The 20,089-nt window shown below is 51.5% G+C and overlaps 10 protein-coding genes across 10 annotated transcripts; 3 read left to right on the forward strand and 7 right to left on the reverse strand.

Annotated features, from left to right (window-relative positions):
* Positions 1-21: 21 nt before the first annotated feature.
* On the reverse strand, positions 22-1,945 carry COCMIDRAFT_81424 (uncharacterized protein; the record flags this gene model as incomplete). The annotated part of the gene is made up of 10 exons (XM_007684699.1): positions 22-125; positions 194-289; positions 420-688; positions 745-766; positions 814-837; positions 886-1,039; positions 1,095-1,136; positions 1,191-1,255; positions 1,523-1,613; positions 1,691-1,945. 10 exons carry the CDS (start codon positions 1,943-1,945, stop codon positions 22-24), a joined length of 1,122 nt encoding a protein of 373 aa, XP_007682889.1.
* A 382-nt stretch (positions 1,946-2,327) lies between these two features.
* On the reverse strand, positions 2,328-2,872 carry COCMIDRAFT_721 (uncharacterized protein; the record flags this gene model as incomplete). Its single annotated transcript, XM_007684608.1, has 2 exons — positions 2,328-2,540; positions 2,636-2,872. 2 exons carry the CDS (start codon positions 2,870-2,872, stop codon positions 2,328-2,330), a joined length of 450 nt encoding a protein of 149 aa, XP_007682798.1.
* A 326-nt stretch (positions 2,873-3,198) lies between these two features.
* On the reverse strand, positions 3,199-4,200 carry COCMIDRAFT_32089 (uncharacterized protein; the record flags this gene model as incomplete). Its single annotated transcript, XM_007684660.1, has 2 exons — positions 3,199-3,752; positions 3,855-4,200. The coding sequence occupies 2 exons, from the start codon at positions 4,198-4,200 to the stop codon at positions 3,199-3,201; spliced, it is 900 nt and encodes a 299-aa protein (XP_007682850.1).
* A 585-nt stretch (positions 4,201-4,785) lies between these two features.
* On the forward strand, positions 4,786-5,982 carry COCMIDRAFT_723 (uncharacterized protein; the record flags this gene model as incomplete). Its single annotated transcript, XM_007684609.1, has 2 exons — positions 4,786-5,600; positions 5,658-5,982. 2 exons carry the CDS (start codon positions 4,786-4,788, stop codon positions 5,980-5,982), a joined length of 1,140 nt encoding a protein of 379 aa, XP_007682799.1.
* Positions 5,983-6,339: 357 nt separating this feature from the next.
* Positions 6,340-9,615, reverse strand: COCMIDRAFT_32091 (uncharacterized protein; the record flags this gene model as incomplete). The annotated part of the gene is made up of 4 exons (XM_007684661.1): positions 6,340-6,814; positions 6,869-7,208; positions 7,262-9,488; positions 9,568-9,615. 4 exons carry the CDS (start codon positions 9,613-9,615, stop codon positions 6,340-6,342), a joined length of 3,090 nt encoding a protein of 1,029 aa, XP_007682851.1.
* A 509-nt stretch (positions 9,616-10,124) lies between these two features.
* Positions 10,125-10,586, reverse strand: COCMIDRAFT_32092 (uncharacterized protein; the record flags this gene model as incomplete). The annotated part of the gene is made up of 5 exons (XM_007684662.1): positions 10,125-10,161; positions 10,210-10,301; positions 10,366-10,412; positions 10,459-10,522; positions 10,584-10,586. The coding sequence occupies 5 exons, from the start codon at positions 10,584-10,586 to the stop codon at positions 10,125-10,127; spliced, it is 243 nt and encodes an 80-aa protein (XP_007682852.1).
* Positions 10,587-11,121: 535 nt separating this feature from the next.
* Positions 11,122-11,579, forward strand: COCMIDRAFT_81386 (uncharacterized protein; the record flags this gene model as incomplete). The annotated part of the gene is made up of 2 exons (XM_007684700.1): positions 11,122-11,358; positions 11,520-11,579. 2 exons carry the CDS (start codon positions 11,122-11,124, stop codon positions 11,577-11,579), a joined length of 297 nt encoding a protein of 98 aa, XP_007682890.1.
* Positions 11,580-12,229: 650 nt separating this feature from the next.
* Positions 12,230-12,919, reverse strand: COCMIDRAFT_726 (uncharacterized protein; the record flags this gene model as incomplete). The annotated part of the gene is made up of 2 exons (XM_007684610.1): positions 12,230-12,822; positions 12,886-12,919. 2 exons carry the CDS (start codon positions 12,917-12,919, stop codon positions 12,230-12,232), a joined length of 627 nt encoding a protein of 208 aa, XP_007682800.1.
* Positions 12,920-14,944: 2,025 nt separating this feature from the next.
* COCMIDRAFT_81610 (uncharacterized protein) lies at positions 14,945-18,383 on the reverse strand (the record flags this gene model as incomplete). Its single annotated transcript, XM_007684701.1, has 2 exons — positions 14,945-18,066; positions 18,122-18,383. 2 exons carry the CDS (start codon positions 18,381-18,383, stop codon positions 14,945-14,947), a joined length of 3,384 nt encoding a protein of 1,127 aa, XP_007682891.1.
* Positions 18,384-19,207: 824 nt separating this feature from the next.
* COCMIDRAFT_32096 (uncharacterized protein) lies at positions 19,208-19,686 on the forward strand (the record flags this gene model as incomplete). Its single annotated transcript, XM_007684663.1, has 2 exons — positions 19,208-19,405; positions 19,501-19,686. The coding sequence occupies 2 exons, from the start codon at positions 19,208-19,210 to the stop codon at positions 19,684-19,686; spliced, it is 384 nt and encodes a 127-aa protein (XP_007682853.1).
* Between the last annotated feature and the right edge of the window lie 403 nt (positions 19,687-20,089).

Genomic DNA, 20,089 nt, shown 5'->3' on the forward strand with positions numbered 1-20,089 from the left:
AATCCATCACGTTCCCGAATTTCAAGCTGGTGCTTTCACCATCAATGTAATGAGGGAAAGCACGATTTCTGCAGCCGCCAACACTGTTGGCTCGCCTGGGTTATCGTATATAGGAGCGACCTCAACTATCGACCGATGTGGTTAGTATTTAATCATTTCGAATAGGGGAATGTTGATACAATAAGATACATACCGATATCAGCACCGATTACATCTAGTCCTGCAAGACCATCCAGGATAGAGAGTAACTCTCGCGTGCTCCAGCCGCCAACCTCGGCAGTTCCCGTGGCTGTAGTTTACGTCAGTCACACCGTCCAATATCAGGTTACTGAAGGTAGTGCAGCAACACTATGCATCTCCATATCGTAACGCAGTGAGTATCGTGTTGTGCGGTGTAGGGATGGCATATCAGAACTCACCAGGAGCAAAGGCCGGGTCAAGCACATCAATATCAACACTGATGTATACCTTGCTATCCCCTACCCGCGCCTTCAACGTCTCGATGATCCCCGACACGCCAATGCGATCAAGGTCCCTGGCCTTGACCATGTCAAACCCGCATCGAATGTCATTCCGAACATCACCTTTTGGTCGTAAAACTGGTGCTCTGATGCCAGCGTGAATGGATGTATTTCGAATCAAGCCTTCTTCGTGTGCAATATGCAGAAACGTTCCGTGATTGACACCACTGTCATTTTGGTGTTTAGCGAGCTGTGCAAGGGAAACTTCTGGATTAGAACTTACGCGTAGTGGGATATTCCTCCGCCTTTCATACATTAGCATGCAGTTGTACGCAGGAAAGATTGAACTTACCCAACACCTTTGGATCCCAAGTGTCTGTTAAGCGGTCAGCGGAAACCAGCTACAAAGATTGGTCTGGCGGACCGATATGGCTGTCGAAATGTATCACACTGACTGGACCCCAGTGGTTATGGGCTGAGCGTAGCGCAGGTAGTGTGGTGGTGTGATCACCCCCTAGAGTGATAATCTTTGGTGTACGACCATGCTCACTTGAGTTCGCATCTCTGGACGAGATAATCTTGAAGCTAATAGTCAGTCAAAGTCTTCGTTGGAATCAGGGGTTCGCTACGAACCTCGTGGGCTTTGTCAAGCTGCTTCAGGGCCACTGTGTTATCCTATTACATTTCTCAATCAGTTTTTCCTTTAGTATCGTACATGGGTGGCATTACCAAGAAAGTCAATGGAGCGTCACCGCAGTCGACTATTTTGGCCCAGTCGAAGAACACATTTTCTCCTATTTTAAGTTAATCTTGTTAAATTCTCAGACTGTAAGTTGCCCTAAAAAGAACCAACAAGAGAAATTGAGGCGACACCTAGATGGCAGTTTTCAACAGCCAGATGTTACATGGGTCCTGCCGATTCGAGTACGGTCCTTTGCGATTGTTACTCGCGGTGGCCTCGTTACGTGCGCAAATTCGACATGTAACAACTCTTGCCCCCAATTTTCATGCTCGAGGAAACAACTGCAGCATTTCAAGTCTTTCACAATAAGTCCACTTACCCGTATAAATGCTCCACGAGGGACCCATCCGACGTGATCCAGCTCGGATGCCTCCCGGGCCGAAGCGCGTTCCAGGTCGACCAGTTACAGCCTACCAGCCGTCAACACCCGCCTCGTTCATACATTTTGTATATATAATCTTTATGCTCTGCACAGTACGTGACTTACAGTGTCGAATGGCGCACCAAGGATAGCAATGTCAAACGGCTCAACATCGTCTCCTTCAGGCGCGAGACAATGTACATATGGCAAGCTCGCATATGTGGTTAGCCCTGCAAACTTGGCTTGAGTGACATCGGTCTCGAATAGTCCTTGAGGGAACGCCTGCTGAGATCCATATCCAGAGACGGGCGGAAAAGTGATTTCCCGGGTGTACGCTACGGTGAGAAATGGGGTGATGGATAGCAACGATACAAGCGCCATGGTGAAGAGAAGGCGCTTTCAGAGGAATTGGTGTGAAGTAGAGAACATCATGTAGAGCTGTGATGTAGCTATGTACTGTGCCTCTATGCTGCTTGTAGCCAATAGCGATAAAGAGCCTTCCATTCTCGAACAGGAAGGTACTGCCGACCCGAGTTTCCCCTCACGGCAACGCCTGCTAGCCGCGTCTTCCGTTCAAGGGATGGATCGTAATCCTTGTAGATACTCCACGGTATCCTCGATTGTATGCCACGTCTTCTATCTCTTATCTGTTACAGAGTACCCCCGGATCTCATTTACAGGTATGATTAATCACTCGCTTGGTCATAGCAAAACACGGTTGTACGTACTACAACGTAATGTTGCGTTTTGAATCCAAGCGTTTTCAACGACTAATCATCGCTGTGACTTCACACTCGTACAACAATTTCCCCAACGCCAGACTCGCAACACCAACAACTGTATCCGGGGGCCGATGTCCATCTGCATTCTTATCCATGAATTCCATCCATTCCTCGCCCCAACCCCGTTCCACGACGTCCTTTGCATCTTGCTCCTTGTCACCTGTTTCTTTAACAATATAGTGTCGGACGAAAACCTAGGATTGAAATCATGGTCAGCAACATGCCACTGAATTTCCCTTTGCGGTAACTTCATGCTCCTCAAGTTGCGTCAAGGTTTCGGAGGGCGTACAATATCTCGCGGTGTTGCACCTGCAGCTTCTAAACACTTGTGAATGCTCTCATAGGCGGCTTTCGCTTGTGCTTTGATACCAGAAGGCACTGTGCCATCTTTTTGTAGGCCTGTTTGGCCAGCAAGCGTAACCAAGGCGGATGTAGCGACTATGGGGGTGACGCAAACTTGAGAGTAGGTGGGTGGTGGCTCTACCACAGAAGGTGGATTGAAAGCATTGGGCTTGTTGGACGCCATTATGAGGTTGTTATTCAGGGAATTACGTGAATACGTATATTTGTAGATACTCCCTACAACGAGTCGTGCTATCAAGCCATGCCGAGGCATGAGGGGTACGTTCGGTTCCATCTGACGTCATCGATTAGTACTCATCTGATATGTTTATACCTACCTGTTTCGCCTCCACTTCCAGCATATCATATTGTTATTGCTTGAGAGGAAGTAGTATGGCATACCTAAACTTACTACTTTTAGTTATCAGTAAACCAGCTGCCTCCATATAACTTCACCAGTGACTTTAGTTACCCTAATCATTACCGATATGCTTAATCTCCATACATCAATCACTCCGACTGCGCTCGATTTTCCTCCCACCTGACCTCGCACCAAACACCAAAATGATCGCTAAATTGTACCTTTTCAGCCAACTTCGTTCCACCAGCTGACATTTTCTCGCCATGGGATTCCACCTCGCTTGTTCGCAGGATACCCATAGCCGAAGGGGTAAGGTTGAAAAGAGTAACCTTGTCGAACCGGTTTGGCGGGAAGACATGTTCACCGTATACACCCCAAGTGTGACCGGCGTCGTTTGGATGAATGCATTCCCATGCATCGATAAGATAATTGGCATACACAAGGCCATCATCTTCTGGGAGAACAGGATTGAAGTCGCCGCCGATGATGCCGCGGCCAGCTGTACTCAGGTACGATGTGCAAATGGACAGTTGATGCGGCCTGAGTGACGGATTTATTGGCAAAGAATCTAAGTGGACATTGATGAGTCGGATCTGAAGGGGACTTTTATCAGGGATGTGCTTGCTTGAAGAGTTGAGGATCAAATCGCAGCATAGCGCGTCTCGGCCAAACCGACTTGGTAAGGGGGGCTCTCCAGATGGCGCTGAGCAAGACACTTTCTGTAGCTACCCAAACTTTAGACACTAGGGTGATGCTGATGAACTTTTGGGTTCCATACGCGGAAGCATCAATGTTGCTTATGTACCAATTTTCTGGATCCAGGGCTCTTCGAGTAGTGCTGTAAGCGCGTCCTTTGATACTTCTTGCAGGAAAATAACGTTTACAGCTCCAGTAGTTTTGATAACCTCCAGTAGTGCGGATATACGAGATTTTGGGGACAGTGCATCTGCATTGACGTTCCAAGTCACGAGTCGGAATGAGCCTGCCAATTGGTGTTTGATGTCAGGCTGAGAATTTCCGTCACTAACAAATGATATCCATTGGTCTTGATCAAAGATGTGCCACTTTTGGAAGCTAGGCGGTGCTGTATTTGTTGGTAGAGGTGTCTGTTGCCACCATGACTGGATGTTGGTGCGTATTTGCGATAGCATGACGAACTTGAACTTCTGATCTTTTCCGGGGGTTTTATGATACAAAAGGGTGGTTGTTTCGTTGCTACCATAGGTAGTGGTAGAGCGAGATGAAGCCATATTTGTCATGGCAGCAGTGAAAACAATAGCGGCCCACAATGTGTGTTCACCAATTGTACAGGAGCCATTACGCGGTACCAGTTTTGCCTACCACAAGTCAGTGGTGAAACTGTACATACCACCTATACAGTACCCAAGTAGGCTGTGTGGTACATGGGTACATCACCGCCCCACCTTTTAGTTAGAACCAATAGTGACATCACCACCAATCTTCACGCGACATCACCCCAACACAAACCGATCCACAGACCCAGCAAATACTAGAACCTGCGTACACAAGCCACTGCGTGATTGGGTCATACCACCAACGCAATGAATGCACCAAAAGCCCCTCCCTCCATCCACACCCGGACGAATAAGAAGCACCATGCCGCGCGCCCGCCTCCGTTGCAAATGCGGGGAAACGCTCCATCCAGAACAGTGATATAACCGCATGCTCGCGCGACAAATCTCCGTGGTGCACTGAACGCTTCACTCCCCCAAATCATGGCGTCCAGCTGGTTCAGCAGTGCCTCTCCAAAAGAGGCACCATCTGACCCTCCAGACCTCCGCATCCAAGTCGCCGACCAACGCCCCCACGATTTCTACCTGCAGCCCAGCTCCGGGCTCAGTCCCGCGACAAACAGCTCCAACCTACCGAAGATCGCGGTCGATAGAACGCATTCCAAGACGCACGTGTACAATGCTTCACTGTTCGATGTCGGGATCCTGAAAGACACGCTCGTTCCTTCCTTCTCGCTACATGCGGGCTTAGCGGTTCTGGCGTACGGGGCGGCACGATATACGAATCGTGTTGAAGCAAAAGACTGGTTGTGGCCTAGTGGACAGGTTGTCAATGCGTGGTGGTCAGCTGTCGGCCGGCGTGTGGCCGCTGGGTACACTGTCTCGCAAGCTTTTAATCGGTTGTCCTGGCATGAGCGGGTTATGCTGACTGGAGTCACATTATGGGGAGGCCGCCTCTTTTACCGTATTGCGAGGCGGTCGATCCAGCGAGGTGAAGACGATCCGCGGTATGTGGAGGTGAAAGAGGAGGATGGGTTCTGGAATACTGCGCTTTTCAAGGTTTTTATTCCAGAGGCGTTCTTCCAGATGCTGATTAGTTTGCCGTTTACTGCACCTTTTCGACATGAAGGCGCGGTTATGACGGGCTATCATCCTCTTGTTCAGATGCTGGCTGTTGGCTTGTTTTCATCTGGTTTGGCTCTTGAGACTCTTGCGGATTACCAGCTTGACCAGTACAAGGCCGAGGGTAACAAGGGAATCCTGCGTGAAGGTGTCTGGAGCATTGTCCGTAATCCCAAGTACGTTATTCCTAACCCCCCAATGTATCATTCTGAACCTTTCTAACCTCACTCCAGCTACCTAGGTGACGCACTAGTCCACATCTCCTTCATCATCATGCTATATGGCTCCGACATGCTCGCACCCATTGAGCTCCTGGGTCCCGCAGCAAACTACGCCTTTCTCCGCTTCTTCGGTGGCGATGCGCAAAAAGAGCAGCATCAACAACGCAGATATTCTGCTTCATCTCCTGAGAAACTTCGTGAGTTGGAAAGGTTCCGCGAGGACAAGAACGCATTTTGGCCTAGTGTCGATGAGCTGAAGAACAGGTGGCTGTGGACTGTGCTAGGATTCGGTGGCTTGGGCATTGCTACCGAACAGTTGCTGAGAGCTTTCCACTAGGTGCCAATGGTCTTCACAAGTAAGACAGGGAGATGTTCAAGGTGTACAGGGTATATACCATTCTTTTGATTTATTTTCTTTACATGTATCTCAGTCCTGTCGGATTCACAACGATCTCTTTCATTTGTTTGCAGTTCAATAATACGACTCGGTAAGAATCTCTCTAGCGAGCATTCTCTGTACCTGACCATTTACTATGTATAACGTTTGAATACAAATTACCCGCGTTACGATATCATGTAGTTCTTCTATGAGTGTGCTCTTCGTGCAGACTGCAATCAACGCAAATCCAAGAAACAAAAACTGTATATTACACATGCAGCAGTCATTTTCTCTCCATTTCTCTGCACACTCACACTATCTAGAACCCAAATCCCATATCCTCAGCGTCTCTCCCTTGCCTCCTCGCTTCTTGTTACCCTTCTCCTTGCCACCCTCGGTGAGCTTCAACATGCACTTGGATACACCAGCCAAGCACTCCAATACCTCGCTCATCCTGCCAGTTTCCAGCAGACAGCGTTGTAGCCACTCGTTACTCTTATCGGCTATGACGACAGCAACCTCCATGGCCTTGATAGCGGGATCCTTGTTCAAGAACCACGATGCAGACTGGAGAACGGAGAGATAGGCAAGGATCATATCGGGAACGTAAGCCCTGAGGAGATCCCACGTTTGCTCTGTCAAGTAGTGAGGGTCTGCAGCAGAATAAATAGAGATCGAGGGCAGAAGGGTGTCAAATATGGTGGAAATAGAGTCCAAAAGAGCCTTTGTGTGTTGAGTATCTGGTTTTGCTTTCGCACCAGTGGTCTCTTTCTGACGGTCCGCACGGATCCTGCATTGTTTGTTAGCTGGCATGAAATAAGGTATATGAAGAGCGTGCACTGACTGTATGAGTGCTTGCTCCTCCTCGCGCCATTCGCGGAAGAGGACGAGCAGGCGAACGATTTGCTGGAGGTTGCAGTATGGCAAGCTGGCTTGGCGCAATTGCATCACCAATTCTCTGTGCTGGTTGGCATCAGGTAATTGTGAAATAGGAACTGCAGCAGCTCGTGCAGCGGCTGAGAGGCTGTCTCGATGCTCATGGAGTTGGCGCTCATCTTGTTCTTCTGCTCCAGGACTCATCAAATCGAAAGGATAGCCAGTAAGAGCTTCTGTACGCGACAGCGACAGAGACTCAACGCTGAGATCATTAATGACCTTCTCGGCAGCAGCTAGGCGACCGTTGACTAGGTTAGATGTTAGCTGAGAAGCGGCATTAAAATTTCTAGACAATACTTACGAAGGAAGATGGTCAGCGCATTGTTGAGGTGCTCAAATGTGTGTTCATAATCCCTGCCAATGTAGTTGTACCATTGCAAAGCATCGACAATAATCTCGTCTTGCTCGCTAATTTGCTCGCCATCGAATGACCGCTTGATGCGCACACCGGGCCACAGGACTTGCTCATGAGGTACGCTGACTGGCTCCAAAATCTTAAAACGCTTGATGGGGTTTGTGATGACTGTGATGCCTGCACTGTTGAAGTGGGTGAATCCACTATCCCGCGCAGCAAACGTAAAGCTCTGAGATACGACCTGGATAACGTCGAGTCGATATGACTCCATTAGCGCAACGCAGTGCCGCTGCTCAGTGCTGTTCTTGATGTCGGGAAGGACGCGTGCTAGGGTATATGCTGCACGCTCTTCGATCAGCTGCGCCGCATAAAGCGGGATGGCATCGAAACGTTGAGTAAGGCGCAGGAACTCAATGTAGGCAGCGATGACATTGTCCATAGTTAGGAATTGCTTGTCCTGTTGAGTATCCTCAAAGAGCGTATGAAGTCCATTACGGAGAACAATGAAGATGTGCACCAAGATTCGGAAAGCGTGGGGATCTTTTACAAGGCTTTGGTAGTATCGCTCCGCTTCAAAGGTCCGGTATTCTCCCGCTGGTATAGGTGATCGGTCTTCCTCTGGCGAATCTGGGTGGATGATGAGGCTGTGAGGTCGTTTGTCTTGAGCAAACATATCCGCTAGGGCCATGCCGACTTTCAGCATCAGGTCATCAGCATCTCTGCCGATAAGCGCTCCTTGGATGAGCTTGATTGGTGAGACAGCTTGGCTGGCGGTACTCCTTTGCTGCTTTAGTATACCAATAACCTTCTCGGGCGAAGCCTCCCAATCTCCGATGTTGGCTACTGCATCCTGAAAAAGGAACTTTTGGGTCAGGCTCTCTGTCACCTTGGCGGGGTAGTTCCTTTGGAGGTACGTGTCGAACCGGGAAAGAAGCAGGGCGTTGTAATGCGCATAAAGATGGTCGTCCCAAGATCGGCAAACTGCTTGTACTTGCTTCAAGTCTCCACTCAACAGACCGTATACGGCGCCTTCATAAGGTATCCGTGCCCCCCTTGCAGCGTAGAAACACATGCGGCGGAACAGATAGCCAACAGTTGGCCCAGCAACATTAGGGCCACCTTCGGGGTGACTCTCATATGCTGCTCCAATGCTGACTCCACGCCAGGATTCATTTCGTTCGTAGCACCAGTCCACAATGGTCGTCCACGGCAGTCCACGGCGCATCATCTCGTATGCAACCATCCAAAGGGAACGCTCATAGTACTCGTCGTTCTTTTCAAGCGCACGCTTCTGCCTTGAGGGGGCATCTGGGTCGAGCTGTGTAACAAGGTTCGCGGTCTTGTCCGAGGTCTGGATGTTCGTGTTGGCAGGCTTTAGTGGCTGGTCGGCACCCTCCATGCGCTTCGCCTGCTTGATCTTCGCCTTGGTGTCAAGCCAGCCACTTGTCCATGTATGCGCGCCCTTGCCCGAATGCTCCTCGAGTGCTGCGGTGATAGCTTTGACATCGCTTTCGCTGTCTCGCGCGGTCTGCTCCAACCAGCGAAGAACAAGTGCCTTCTCTTTCGCTTGGTCATCTTCCAGTATGAATCGGTCCCAAATCTCGCTATTCTTGCAGTACCGCGCAGTGCCTCCAGCAGTTTCCAAACGCGCCTTCTTCTCTGCGGTCACATCGGTATCGGGGTCGGGGTGGTAGTGTTCGATGACGAGCTTGAGCAGTTTCCATGTTGCAAGCTCTGCCTGCCATTCTCGAAGCTCCTGGACGTTTGCGGAGACAGGGGCGGTGTTGTTCTCAATCGACGAATTGACGGATTGGGAAGACTGAGCGAAGAGGCTCTGGGGCGCATTCTCCGACGCATCTGCCATAGTCTGTATCTGCCGCCGGATAGTCTTGCTCAGACTGCCCTTGTTCTCTGCTTCGGTCGTTCGCTTCAACTCCTTGACATGAGATTCTGCAACATCCTGAAATTTGCCCACCAACTTGACCGTGGTGTGATATTTGGCCATCTTGGACTCATTTCCGTGTGTATGCCAGTGGTCGACTCGCTCTGCAAACTTCTCAACCTCTTTGCCCACGCGGTCGGCCATTGCGCGCAGTGGTTGGAGCGGGTCGTTGGAGGTGGTGCCATTTGTTGGTCGGGAAGCGCCAAACAAAAGCGCATTACTATTCGGGGACTGAGTCTGGTGTCAGCCGCCATCGAGTCCATCTATGTGTTTTGTCGTGGGCAAGGCTGGAAGCTCTTTGATGACTTACCTGTGCTGCAGTCGACTGCGACTGGCGCGAGAAGGGTCGTAACGCCATGTTGGAAGCAAAGGGAAGGAAGCGTAGGATACGGCAGACAACAAGGAGATGCGGCGACTCTAGGCCGGGGTAGTCAGACAGTTGTCAATGGGTTGGTGAGGGCCTGGGATGGCCGTGGTTGAGCGTCCTAAGCCCGTCACAAAACAGAAGTCGCGCCCGGACGTGCCTGGCGGGTTAGCGTGTTGCCAAGGACGGCGCGCGCTAATGCAAAAGTACAAAAACCTCGTCGGGGATGCGCTCGGCTGCTCTTTTCTTTCTTTACAATGTTTATAACCTATACATGTGCTACTATAGAGTCTCGTCGGAAATTTGTCAGTGTTCTACGACGCGCTCATGCCATGTTAGAGAAACACACTTCCTGGTAAAACCGCCTGGACTTTTTCGGAAGTTTGATGGTGCGGACAAGAAAGAAAGTGTTACATGCCCTTTTTCCAGCAACAACTGGCTGTGGTTTTTATTCTGGGAACTAATAACACAAGACCGTATCTGGCGACGATTAAGACTGGATTCTACGAGATGCCTTTGGCGCGTTGTTGCATCTTGAGCCTGTATTCTGTTAGCCTAGCAGCAACATGTCGACAGATGTGGCCATACTTCAAAAGCGAGTATTTCGGACAGCTCACGGTGCTTGCTTTCTCGCCCTGTCTTTCGTAAAAGGCATTGCAGCACTCATACAATGCATCCACCTGCGGCTTGTTAATCCTTGTCCTACAGGGCACTGTATTGTTGCCTCGGGCCATAGGAACCAACCTCTTTTCTGCACTTTTCTTCGTTGTAGTTGTTCCTTTGGATACAGTCTACTACTTAGCTTTTCACACGTACAGCATTTCCTGCGCCACATACTTTGAATTGCACATGCCCGTGGATGGCATGGAGGGTCTGTCTGCAAGTCTCTCTCCATTTCTCCCTATGCTTCTGTCAGTGCGGCTGTCCTACCCAATTCTTTCAGCGTGACATCATAACCATACCATGGTGAACCCGCCCCAAAGTGCCGCAAAACTATCAGTCTGATGTACTGGAAGACGTCAATTACGAGACAGGAAGCGATTATGTAAAGGACAAAGTCAGACGGCTCTAGTTTTGCGGATAAGGTAGATGTGCAAGGTGAGGCCGGAGGACCAGAAACGGCCAAAGCTTGGTGAGCGAGACCCCCACTAATTCCGCAGTGCTCACAACTCAGTCTTGCGCCTTGATCCCTCACAATCGTCTTTTCACGCGTTGCCACCGCTGCTGCAGTTCCATCCGACGCGTTTGCTCGCCCCCACTAGACGCTTCTATCACCCGCCGTGATTTGCAAGTCCGCCCGCCGGTATTAAGGTACGACTATCTCCGCACCACATATTGCAGCCTCGTCCCGCGCGGCAAATCGTGCCCTCTTCCTTCACCTCCCGCTCCACCTTCCACTCAACCCACGACTGACCTTCCCACTCAAAAGCCTCCAGCCTACTTCGCTTGCTACGCAGCATCACAGTCGCACAACCAACAACCACCACCACCCCTACCAACATGTCCGAGAACGGTTCCCCCAACAACGTGCAGCAGAAGCCCGAGGACGGCGGCCAGAGCGAACACCTGAACATCAAGGTCACGGATAACAACAACGAGGTGTTTTTCAAGATCAAGCGCACCACGGCCCTCGGCAAGCTCATGAACGCCTTCTGTGACCGCCAGGGCAAGAACATTTCCAGCGTCCGATTTCTCTTCGACGGCCAGCGTGTCACTGCCCAGGACAACCCAGACACGGTACGTAGCCAACTTCTTTTTTTCTGCCGTCCCTTCGCCCTACGCTGCCGCCAATCCCTGTTTGTTTTCCCCTTCTTTTTTTTCGTGGGGTTCATGGGCCGTTAGCCTAACTGCACACCCACACATACACGCACGCACACAGATGGACTAACACGGCATAGCTTGACATGCAGGATGGCGACACCCTCGAGGTTCACCAGGAGCAGATTGGCGGATGCTGACCAGCACCATCGACTACATGGCTTTTTCTGGACCCTGAATAACCGGCGGCTAGACAACTGACTGTCTATACCTCCCTCAGCCATCCAACCAACCAACCTTGCGACCTGCCCGAGACGTACGAAGACATGATTGCTTTGAGCGAAGGCGTGGCAGAAAGAGTCGATCCTGTCCTTTTCTTCCTTTTTTGCACTTTTTTTCTTTTATTCTGCTGTCAGATATGGATATCACGGATTTTCTGGCGTCATGGTACTACCAAGCTCCGTCTTTGGGCGGTCCCCTCTTGGTGTTCTTCATTCAGGTAGTAGCAGCGGCGGGTAGGGGGATGTGTGTGTGTGTGTGGATGCGCTTTAACGCGGGAGATGATTTGAAATTCACTACATTTACTGTTCTTCCATCTGACCATGTGATGCATCCGGAAATTCTCATAGGTGTTTGCGCAATGGTCCAATGGATATCGTAACGCGACGATGCGCTTTTGCCCAAACGAAAAAACAACAACAACAAAGAAACAGTAATTGTACACTCCTGCAAATCGTATATTTATGTACATTGACAAAGGTACAACGCCTAGACCCATGCAATGCCAGCAACATGATTCACACAAAAGAAAAACCCCCTCCAAAAGACGCACAATCCAACCTAATTTCCCTTAATCATCCCAAACAGCCTTCTTCCTCGCCTCCCTCGCCTCTGTTTCCCTCTTCTCCCTCTCCTTCTCCTCGGCCCGCCTCTTCCTCTCCTTCTCCCTCATAACGCGATCATACTCCCTCTCCTCCTCGGTCCGCCTCGGCGCCCGCACCCCCAACGCCCCCGCAATCATCCTCCCAGCCACCGCCGTCGTCTTCTCGGGTCGCTTGTCCAAACTCGCAGGACTATTCCTACTCCGCGGTCCGTCACTGCCAATGCTGTAACCCACGTTGCTATCGCCGTGCGGGTACTCGAATTGCGTGGGCGAGGCCGGGGTGGGAGGTGGGGGGTTAGGTGGTACGTCGGTGTCGTCGTGGGACGAGGTTGTCGAGAGGGGTTTTAGGGCGTCTTGGGGCGAGGATTTGCCTTGTTGGGATTCTGATGCCTTGGCCCTTTTTGTGCTTGTGGAATTGCTGGTTTCGGTTTCGGTGTCTGAGGAGCTGAGGGCGTCGTCGTCGTCCCAGCTGTCGGCTACCGGCTTGGATTTGGGTTTCTTGAGGGGTTTCTCGGGGTGCGAGGGCGACAGCTTGAGGTTGCCGAGGGTTTTTGCGATCTCTAGAGCAGGATGGGTTAGTTTGCGGTCGGTTGTAGAGAGGATGTTGGGGTGACGATGCGTACCTTCTTCGCTGGGTGTCTTGTGGATGGGTGCCATATTCGAATCTGGATATCCAGTTGTGAATTGCCTAGTTGCTGATGTCCACACAGGTATTTGTAAAGGTATATCGATTGTCTGAGGCTCCCTTTTTTTTCCCCAAGTGTTTCACAGGGTCAAAGCAACCGCACCGGTTCTTTGTCTGGTACCCTATTCCAAATTGCTTGGAAGGCTGCGTGGATAAGGGTTCGTTTGGCGGCTTTCCTAGCGGCTGGAGATGGAAACTTTAATTCAAGTAGTTCGAAAACGACGATTAAGTCGACTCTGTTAGGGTGAGAGGGATAAAAGAAAATCACTCAAGTCGCAATGAGTCGTGGATATGGAAGGTGATGTTCGGAGAATTGATGAACCAAGGTTTAATTTAGGTTTATTTGCAAAGGTAAAGCAAAGTCAAAGTTCCAAAAGTCAAAGAGAAGGAGAGAGACACGCGAATTAAGTACTACTCAAGAAACTCGTAACACACAAGCTTCCCACCTAGCAAGGGCGTGGGGAGACACCGGGGCGGGGCGGGCGGAGGGAGACGCATGCAACCTCGAACCTTGGTTTTCCCTGCTTCAAGGTTCCGGTCGAGAAACAATTCCACCCCACCTTTTGGCTTGGATTGTGGGGAAAGGGCGCGCGTCACCCCATGAGCACATACACAAACGCCCTTCATTACGTCTGCGCCTCACCTCCCCGTTCCTTTCCGATCAATGCCATCGTTTCCATGCATAGCAGTGGACCCACCCTTTTCTTCTTCTCTTGTTACTACTCAAAGTTCTAGAATCCCTCGTCTTTTGCCTTGCCGCGATATGCCCGGTTTTTTTATCTCTTCTCTTCTCAGAAAGCGGTTTCAGGGTTGTTCGGCTCAAGGATGATGAGAGGTCGAAAGCAATGTGCTTTTTTTTTACTTATTGTTCAATTGTTTGAAATTCGATCTTGCGTTATGGAGAGGTGTGTTGGGAAGATCGTGGAAGCGTTCTATTCATAGCTACACATATATCTATATCTCTCCTTTTATCCTCTATAGGTAATCTCGCCACGATGCAATAGCATGGTCATGCAACTTTTGTGAAGCTGTCGACACATGTGCAATTTTTAGCTACAATCGTATCTTTCCGTATCCTATGCATATACGCGTGGCGATATGCCCCAAGTGTTGCCTGTTCAACCACACTCGCTGCAAACCTCAATAGAAAAATTGTGGGCGTGCACGACCAAATGCGTTGCGTATTTCTTTTTTAGCAATGATTCTAGACACTCGGATTCCATCGAGCCAGACCCGCGGAAACTGATCATTACCTCATTCGCAACGTGTGATTCGTCATGGTGAGATCTTAGGTCTGAAAAGATCTTCAGGAACTTGTGGAGCGGTAGATCGGTGGATATGAACATGCGTAGGTCTAGGTCGTGTGTTCTAGCTGAACCCTGGATTGGTCACGTGACACGGGGAGAAAAAAGATGGCTTTATTTTAGGGTGTTTCTAGATTGTTCATTTCACCGATTGTATGGTATAAATGCATATATGTGAGACAGACCGAGAGTTCCTTAGGGAAATGAGTATGATAATGAGCGAAGAAATGCGTACATCGCAATCTCCGAACAAAAACAGACAGGGCAGTATTAACCGTGTCAAAAGAAAAGTAGTGTTGGCAGGACAGCTGCACGTACTAGAGATGATCACCGCTACTTCTACCGACTACTCTCAATATCACTTTCATCAAGGATTGAAATTTTTGGCAAGCCGCGCATAACAATGCATAGGCAGCAAGTATATTAGACTAAGCAATTACAAATCGTGACTTCAATGCAAAATACGCTATAATGATACAGGAAAGCAGACCAGAACCCAGGGGACTATCATGTCCAAATCCGAAACAAAACGCCTCTGGTCAGACACAAATACCCATTGGGTATGTTTCCCAAAAGCAAAATGCCAAACCACCCCGAAAAGAAGACCATGGGTCTTGTAAATGCGCAGATAACACCGGATATATGCAAATGCAAGCGACTGCATCATGTCATGTCATACCACTCCATGCTGGCTCACGTACTGGAACCAACTCTATCTCCAGAACCGTCGCCGCGCTTACTGAGTTTCTTCTTCGCTTTTCCCTTCTTCTTACTCATAGGTTCGCTGGGTGGCGAATGCGTTCCCCGACTGCCACCCTGACTCTCCCCTTGCTTCAGGCCCTTGACCTCCTGGAGCATGTCGCGGAAGCCTTCCTCCAGTGTCGTCATTCGTGCGAGCATAATTCGGCTCATACGGTTCGAGTCCGAGTCATTGTCGCTACCCTTTTGCTTCTCGCGCGCCTTCATCCTTGCAGCCATTTCGAATTGCGTCGTAAAAGATGCGGGCAGTCCGCTGAGGTTGCCAAAGTTAGGGTTAAGCGCGTTGTCTCCAATGTCTGACGCTAGGTCCAAGGCAATTGCGCTGAAAGACGGCTCTCGCGTCAAGTTGTCGTTTAAGAGCAAATTAGCCGAATTCCTCCGTGGTGGCATGATCGCACGAGGCCGAGAGCCGGGAGCGGGAGGAGGCAGTACCCGCTTAGGTGTACGTGCACCCGTCCCGCTTGAGCCCTCCAGGCGACCTGGCGTGGCCGTTCCAGTGGCTGTTCCACTGCGATTGCCAGTCTTGGGCCGTTTCTCGGGCGATACTGCACGAGATGTGCTCATCGTGTCCTTGATAGGACTAAACAGGATCGTGCTCGTAGATGTGTTTCGGTTGTGCGTTGGTTTCAACCGCTTCTTGCCAGGCGATGCCGCCTTGCTCTCCCTGAAACTGGACTCTGACGGCGCAATTGCAATTCCTGAAGAGCGCGTCTGCGTCCACTGAACACCAGTCATGGGCGTACGGAAGAACTCATCCTCTGAAGACTCGTATCCAGTCTGGGGTCTTTTACTTTCTTTTGGACTAGGCTCGCGTCGAGGAGTAACGTTTTGATCGGTACTGGCTTGATCGTCTTCATCATCTCCATCGGCATCAGTTTGCTGTGGCGCTTCTTCCATGACTGCCTTGTCGACTTCAGGTTCCGACTCTTCTGCGATGGGACCACTGAGAGGTGTCACAAGCTCATCTGGATCCGACACAACAGCCCTTGCGGCAGCAAGTGGATGCTTTCGCCTTTGTTGACCGGAAGTTCTGGTCCGTCGCAAATAGGGCCGCTGGCGACCCTCAAGCCGATCCAGAACTGATCGTGAATCATCCTGAGGTGGTGTGTTTTCATCATCGTTGCCCATCTTTCTCATCCAATCCGATACAACATTACCAGAATTCCTTCTCGGAGTTGGATACCTAGGAGTGGGCTGGAAGCTAGGGTCGAGGTAGGGCCTACGGAACACTTCTTCCAACGCCTGGTCCTTTTGGAACGTGGTAACAGAAGGCTCGCGCAAGCGGGGGCTGAACAAGTCTACAGGGCCACGAATGCTAAATGCGGGCACGGGGGCTTTTGACTCTGCCCGTCCTCGCCTCTCGACAAGATCCGTCGGGCCATATGCAAGATGCGATAGAATAAGACGCTCGTAGACGAAGATGACGAACAGAATGGGAAGATGAGTCACCTTGATGATGAACCGGTTCATGCGTAGAAACTTTTTGAACGGCATCGTGTACTTGAGAGGGATCAATAGCCATCCGATGATGTTAGTGGGTGGAATATAGGAAAACAGTGCATCCGACTTGACCATGGAAATCGTGTTTACGGCGAACAAGAATTGATGCTCCTCATCAGCATTCTTGACAACAGCCATGAACGAGTTTGTCAAGACTGTGATGAGGATGGTCACAACAAGGAAATGACAGATGAAGAGGAACAAGGCAAGCAGGAACTTGCCAAGGAAATTCATGTCTCCCCAGAGGTCCCAGGCGGCAGGGCTGAATCCCATGACGAGCTGGAAGATTGCATATGCAGCATTTGAGGGACCCAGATCTCGCTTGAAAGCCAAGCTAAAGGCAACAAAGAACCCGCTGCAGCTGATAATGATCAGCACAAGCAGCGCAACCAAGTCAACAGCCATCATCTTGAAGGCAATTAGTAGCTGGGAAAAGTAGCGGTAGTGATCCAGGGCGGAGAAGAGTCGGGGAAACAGCAAGACTGCCGTCGACCCGAGTACGTCATACGCCATGGCTGCAACTCTGGTGCTGCTAACGTCTGGCATGAGGATGCCGTATAGACGCAGAATATAGTATGCCATGAACATGAGCAGAATGCCTAGATCAAAGGCATTCCACACACTCATAATGTACAGACCAAAACCTTGTTCTGAGAAGCCCACCACCTCATCGAGCATATAACCGGCGCTCCAAAACCAAAAGAGGACCTCGAGTCCAGTGATGTCGTCAGACTTTTGTGAGAGTACAGCGAGAAACAGGCCCAGCATGATGGCAAAAGAGAGAGTCGAAAACAGATTGCGGTAGCGAGGAACCCGTAAGCGGGAGAGTTTGAAGAGCGATGCATCGTGGGGATCGTATAGCGTCACTGTTCGTCGAAGGATTGTACCAGGCTGCGTCAGAGGAGGCGAGGGCTTGGTGGGCGGTGCGCGGCGAGAAGGACCAGTTCTTGGCGAGGCGGCGACAGAGGCATTGGAGCTGCGCGGTTGAGGGGAGTCGGGCTTTCTATGCAGACTATCGGCAGTGGAGTGGAAGACGATGGTGCCTGCCCAGATAGCCTCGAGCTGGCGCACAACAAGCGGATGGGCGAGAAACTTCTTTGCCTGAGCGCGAATGGCAATCTCAAGGGTCGAGATGCGCGCAGAGCGAGGCCCCTGTCTCGACCAATTTCGGCTGCCTGGGGTCATGTTGCCGCGTCCCGGCATGGCCAAGCCCTGCAAGGGATCGAAATCATAGGAGAGCGCATCAATCAGTTCACGGGTCGAAAACTCCTTGAGCAGCCTCACGGCCAGCAGCTCGCATATCAAAGCACGGGTCTTGCTAACTCCCACATTTCCCGGATTCTCCTCGCCCTCCTTCTTGAACTGCAGACAGTTTGCTAGCAGGCAGTAGAGCAGTCCGCGCGAGAACTGGTCGGAGCGAAGTTGCTGCTGGATGGGCTTGACGAGGAATTGTGAGACTTGGGGCGAGCGCAGTTGGTCCCAGGAGAGCGTCGTTTCACACCGCTGGACGAGGATGATGCGGATGGCGTGCGTGGTGTTGTAAATGGGTATGCGATCTATATGGGATGTCAGGAGGTTTGAAGACGAGCGGCATCTAGACGGTGCGCCTACCCAAGATTTCGGGGGAGAAGACTGGGAGCAGAGGCCCATCGCGCTGGCGGCGCTGAGGGTGGCGCTGGTGCTCGTCCTCATCCTCATACTCGTCATCGTCGGCGTCGAAATGGGCTACCGCGCCCGGGTCGTGGTCGTGGTCGTGGTCGGGGTGGTCCGACTCGTCTGCATTGTGGCGGCGGCGGTACCTGTCGATTGCGGCGAGCAGTGGTGTCGTCTCTGAGGGCCGGCGTGACTTTGAGGCGAAGAATGAGGAGAACATGGAGAGGGCCTCTTGTCTCCAGGGCGGTGGCGTCTGTCGTCAAAGTCGGAGCAGACCGAGGGGAGATAGGGAGGTCGGGAGGGTAGTCGGGGCTCGGTGGGTGGAGATGCTAGGCCAGGTTTCACCACGGGGTGGGAAATGAAGCACAGAAGAGGGCGATAAAAGCGCTCTTGCCCATTTTCGTGCCGCACATGGTCCACTGCCCAGATTTAGGCCGTCATGCGGCATCGTGCCGTCGAGGCATCATGAGGAAGGGTGAGACGCGACCGCCATGTCGCCTCGTCCATGTCGACACGGCTATGCAGCCAATGGGCGGCGGCGCGCACCACATGCAGCCAGGGCGTGCGAGCGTGGGCGGCGCGGAGGGCATACGACGGCCAGGTGAGACAGGCGCAAATGCGACCACGGCCTGCTCCAGTACACCTCTTTTCCTTTTCGCCCCTCGTCATCGACACCGGATGCCTGCATGGGGGTTGGCTTATCGCTCAAGTGGCGCGTACATCTGGGGTGCAGCATGCGCCCGCCCTCTACCGCCTCTGGCCTACCAGTAGCTGTCCTTACACTTACTCTCCTGGCACGTTAAAAACACCTCAGATCTTCACATGCTTGGCTGCCGGCTTTCTTACTTTTCCCAGTGCTAACCACTGCTGATACTACCCACTAGGCGCAAATACGCAATAGGACCCCGACGCCTCGCTCCCGCTGGGCTCAGCCGCAAGCCACGGAATGCAAAAGCTTCTGTCCTGCCAAATTGGACCTCTGGCCATGGGGGTGCCGTCATATGCCCCGCGCGGTCTGCGAGCATCTAGACGACAGCTTCCAAGATGCTGCGACGGGGCTCACTGCTCGCTACCACGCCGACGCGAGAGCCCTGCATGTTCCCTCGACAAGCACAAGCACGCCGACTAGATCTGTCTATTCCTAGTAATATCTACACCCCATGTACGATATCCCATTTGTCACCCTCCCGCTATCGGGCTTTGCGCCCGGCCATCGACGGCCTACTTACTTCCAATGCTCATGTCTGCTCCCTTACCCACCCACCCACCCACGCCGACAAAAAAATGCCGCCGCGCGTGAAAAAAAAAGAACCGACGACGGTGATGTAGTGCTGCAGCTGAACCGTTGGATCCTGCGCGCATCATGGACTCCACCGCACCCCCCGATCTTCGTCATTGGCAGTGCTGGCGAGACTGGCGACTTGGGATGCACACCGCCCTGCCACACCCCTGCGATCCCTTGCATCCAGCACGATGCGTATAGCGTCTCTGTCCATGTCCGCGTAGGCGCAGATCCTGCTTGAATACAGCAGGATATGCTTGTTTGCCAGCCTGCTGCATGACCACATACGTACGTACATATTTATCTCACTCACACTCAGCACCTCGCGCCGAGGCACAGTGTGGTAAAAATCCGTAGTCCGAACATACATCGGACATGAGGGGCAATCGGCGTTCTGCCTTCTCTGCTATCGATAAGCCCATGTCACGTGCACTCTTTGTTGACCTTTGACATCCCAACATGTATCACCCTAGCCCAGAGATATCGAGCTAGGACGTTTGTGTATGTCGAGGCTGACTCGACACCAAATCATGACATTCCGTTTTTGTAGAAAAAAAAATCATCTACGTACACATCCAGTGGCCGAGATACCTCGATTCGCAGGTTCGGCACCATAGACAAGCCTCGTCATTCGCCCAGGTGGG

The sequence above is a fragment of the Bipolaris oryzae genome (genome assembly GCF_000523455.1).
Source record: "Bipolaris oryzae ATCC 44560 unplaced genomic scaffold scaffold_4, whole genome shotgun sequence".
NCBI classification, from domain to species: domain Eukaryota; kingdom Fungi; phylum Ascomycota; class Dothideomycetes; order Pleosporales; family Pleosporaceae; genus Bipolaris; species Bipolaris oryzae.